Here is a 3,384-nt window from a genome sequence, read left to right as displayed (position 1 = left end):
ATTATAAATGAGAGTAAGGAGTCCTTTGCTTGGATATTTACGAAATTCGTAGAGGCTATGGGGGGTCGTCATCCAGTTTGTATGATAACTGATGAAGATGCGGGGATAGAAGAAGGAATGAAATTAGCCTGGAAAGACAAGGTGCAACATAGATATTGCATGTGGCACATACTAAAAAAGTTGCCTGAGAAAGTAGGGCCTGTAATATGTAAAGATACTGAGTTCCTGAAGAAGATAAACCGATGTGTTTGGAGTGAAGATGTGGAGCCGCCTGAATTTGAGGAAAGGTGGACAACAGTAGTTGAATCTCATGGGTTGTCGGATAACGAGTGGCTTAAGGAGAAGTATAACATTAGAAATATGTGGGTTCCAGCTTACTTTCGTGATCTGTTTTTGGGAGGCTTGATGAGAACGACCTCCAGATCAGAGTCAGAAAACCACTTTTTCAGCAACTTCACTGATCCTAATTTAATCCTTGTTGAGTTTTGGATGAGATTTGAGAGTGCAATGGATGCTCAAAGATGGACTCATTCGAAACTTGTTGCACAATAAAAAAACTCCTTCCCCTAGTTGTCGACTCCATTAGCCCTAGAAAAGCATGCATCAGAAATCTACACTCCAACAATTTTCGGCGAGTTTCAAAAGGAAGTCGAAGCAGCTTGCTATTCATGTGGTGTTGGGGATAAAGAAAAAGATAAAACCTATCCAATTCTATACACAGATATCATAGATCAAGATCTAAATAAAACGTATAAGGTTGGTTTTAAGAAGGATGATGTTTCAGTGGTATGCACTTGCAACAAGTTTGAACGACATGGAATACTCTGTCGACATGCTCTGTGTGTCTTTAAAGATCGGGGAATTCAGAAAGTTCCAAGTGACTACCTGCTTAGTCGGTGGAGCAAACTAGCAACTCGCCAGCCCAATCGTCGGCCCTAATGGCGATTGTTGCTGATTGTACATCAATGGATGTACAGAAAAACAAAGTTGGCGAGTTATGGTCAGAGTTGTTTACTTGTGTGGCACTTGTTGAACAGAGTCCCGGGCATTGTGATGAGTTGCTTGGGATTTTGCGTGAGTTCAAGGAAAGGGTAAAAATTACCCCTGATGAAAGTGGAAATACTGGTATTGCAAAGGTAAAGGACAAGAATGCTGAAATTGGGATGCTTTTAGAAACAAACATTCCTAGTGAGATTAAGGTTTTGCCTCCAAGGCAGTGCAAAAACAAAGGCTCCGGAAAAAGGCTGATCTCACCAAGAGAACGAGATGGGGAAGTGAACAAGAAAGCGCTAAGAAAATGCAGGGCATGTGGGGAGATGGCGAACCACGACAGTAGGAATTGTTACCGAAGGACAACCGACAATGAGTAGAGTAATTTTTTATTTTATCTTTTTGAAAAATTCGGGAAATTTATTTTATTTGATAGATATTGGACATTTGCCTTACTGAATAATTCGGGACTTTTTATTTTATTTGATAGATGTTGGACTTTTTTTCGTAAAACGAATGAATGTAACACTTATAGAATGTAAAGCCTGAGTGTTCCTGTCACCATTATTTCGTGCACATACAACAGTATTTTATGCACATACACATGTATTTCATGCACAAAGAACGTTATTTCATGCACACATTATGCGAGTATCAAGAAACCTTACGGCGATTAATTTGATCTACCACTACATCCTTCTTTGCTACCACATCCCCAACCGTCAAAGTTAATAATAAAATTCCAAAATCTAAATTAAAATGCAACATTTTAAAAGTTCACTTGAGATTACTTTAAGATTTGACCTTGGACACATGAGTTACATATTTCATGCATGTACACTGTTATTTCATGCATGTGGAACAGTTTTTAGTGCATTTACGATGTTTTCAGATTTCATTACAGCCTTTTCGTTGTCCAATTTTGAAAATTGTCTCTCGTTTTCGTTCCCTCGTGACATGTTTGTTATCCAATTTTGAAAATTGTCTCTCGTTTTCGTTGCCTCGTGACATTTCGTTATCCAATTTTGAAAATTGTTTCTCGTTTTCGTTGTCCCGTGACATGTTTTTAGAATTAGTCCAGAAACATGACTTCATGTCTTACACGCCTTACATATTCCAAAATCTAATATGTACTCTCAAGACTTAGTGTACTACATATTCCAGAATAAACTCCACAAGAATCTAATATTCCAGGGTCTACTCCCTTTGTACATCCCTCGACTCAAGGAATCAGATCAAAAAATGGCAATGTTTTGAATTTTGGATTAGGTCATCTGCCACTCCCTTTGCACATCCCTCGACTCAAGTGTTTAGAAAATATCACCTAGTGATAATCCTACAAAAAAACGGGGGGGGGGGGGGGGAATATCATTACGTAAAAGTCACTCGAGAGATTTAATCTAATGAAAAGAAGATAAAAATTAGGCAAAATTTAAATTAGGCATTCAAGGTTCTTTATATTTACCTTTCTCTTGTTTCGCTTTCATTTGATGAGACGTGCAATCATACTCGTACCATATTTACTTTGCTATTGTCATTCGAACAGGAAAACCTAAAGATACCCTAGAAGGGGACGAGTGAACCCTTTTTTGGGGGACGGGATTTTAAAAAGGGGCCCGGGTGTCCTAAAACGGGACGGGAAAGGGTTTAGGGTTGGATTAGGCGGACGGCTACCGCGGGTCCGCCTAATCCAACCCTAAACCCTTTCCCTTGCTATTGTCATTCGAACAAGAAAACCTAAAGAAACCCTAGAAGGGGACGAGTGAACCTTTTTTTGGGGACGAGATTTTAAAAAGAGGCACGGGTGTCCTAAAACGCGACGGGAAAGGGTTTAGGGTTGGATTAGGCGGACCGCGCGGGTCCGCCTAATCCAATCCTAAACCCTTTCCCTTGCTATTGTCATTCGAACACGAAAACCTAAAGACACCCTAGAAGGGGACGAGTGAACCCTTTTTTGGGGACGGGATTTTAAAAAGGGGCCCGTGTGTCCTAAAACGGGACGGGAAAGGGTTTAGGGTTAGATTAGGCGGACCGCTACCGCGGGTCCGCCTAATCCAACCCTAAACCCTTTCCCTTGCTATTGTCATTCGAATAAGAAAACCTAAAGACACCCTAGAAGGGGACGAGTGAAACCTTTTTTGGGGACGGGTTTTAAAAAGGGGCCCGGGTGTCCTAAAAGGGGACAGGAAAGGGTTTAGGGTTGGATTAGGCGGACCTCTACCGCGGGTCCGCCTAATCCAACCCTAAACCCTTTCCCTTGCTATTGTCATTCGAACAGGAAATCCTAAAGACACCCCATAAAGGGACGAGTGAACCCTTTTTTGGGGACGGGATTTTAAAAAGAGGCCCGGGTGTCTTAAAACGGGACGGGAAAGGGTTTAGGGTTGGATTAGA

The 3,384-nt window shown here is 41.2% G+C and overlaps 1 protein-coding gene across 1 annotated transcript; it reads left to right on the top strand.

The window, feature by feature from the left end:
• The first annotated feature begins 938 nt into the window (after positions 1–938).
• LOC141632878 (uncharacterized) lies at positions 939–1,370 on the top strand. The gene has a single exon (XM_074445382.1). The coding sequence runs from the start codon at positions 939–941 to the stop codon at positions 1,368–1,370; it is 432 nt and encodes a 143-aa protein (XP_074301483.1).
• Positions 1,371–3,384: the final 2,014 nt, after the last annotated feature.

The sequence above is a fragment of the Silene latifolia genome, chromosome Y, assembly GCF_048544455.1.
Source record: "Silene latifolia isolate original U9 population chromosome Y, ASM4854445v1, whole genome shotgun sequence".
NCBI classification, from domain to species: Eukaryota; Viridiplantae; Streptophyta; class Magnoliopsida; order Caryophyllales; family Caryophyllaceae; genus Silene; species Silene latifolia.
This window is presented reverse-complemented; position numbering and strand designations above follow the sequence as displayed.

Bases quoted from the DNA above. Each gene is read 5' to 3' on its own strand.
- LOC141632878 (XM_074445382.1), top strand. From the start codon at position 939: ATGGCGATTGTTGCTGATTGTACATCAATGGATGTACAGAAAAACAAA.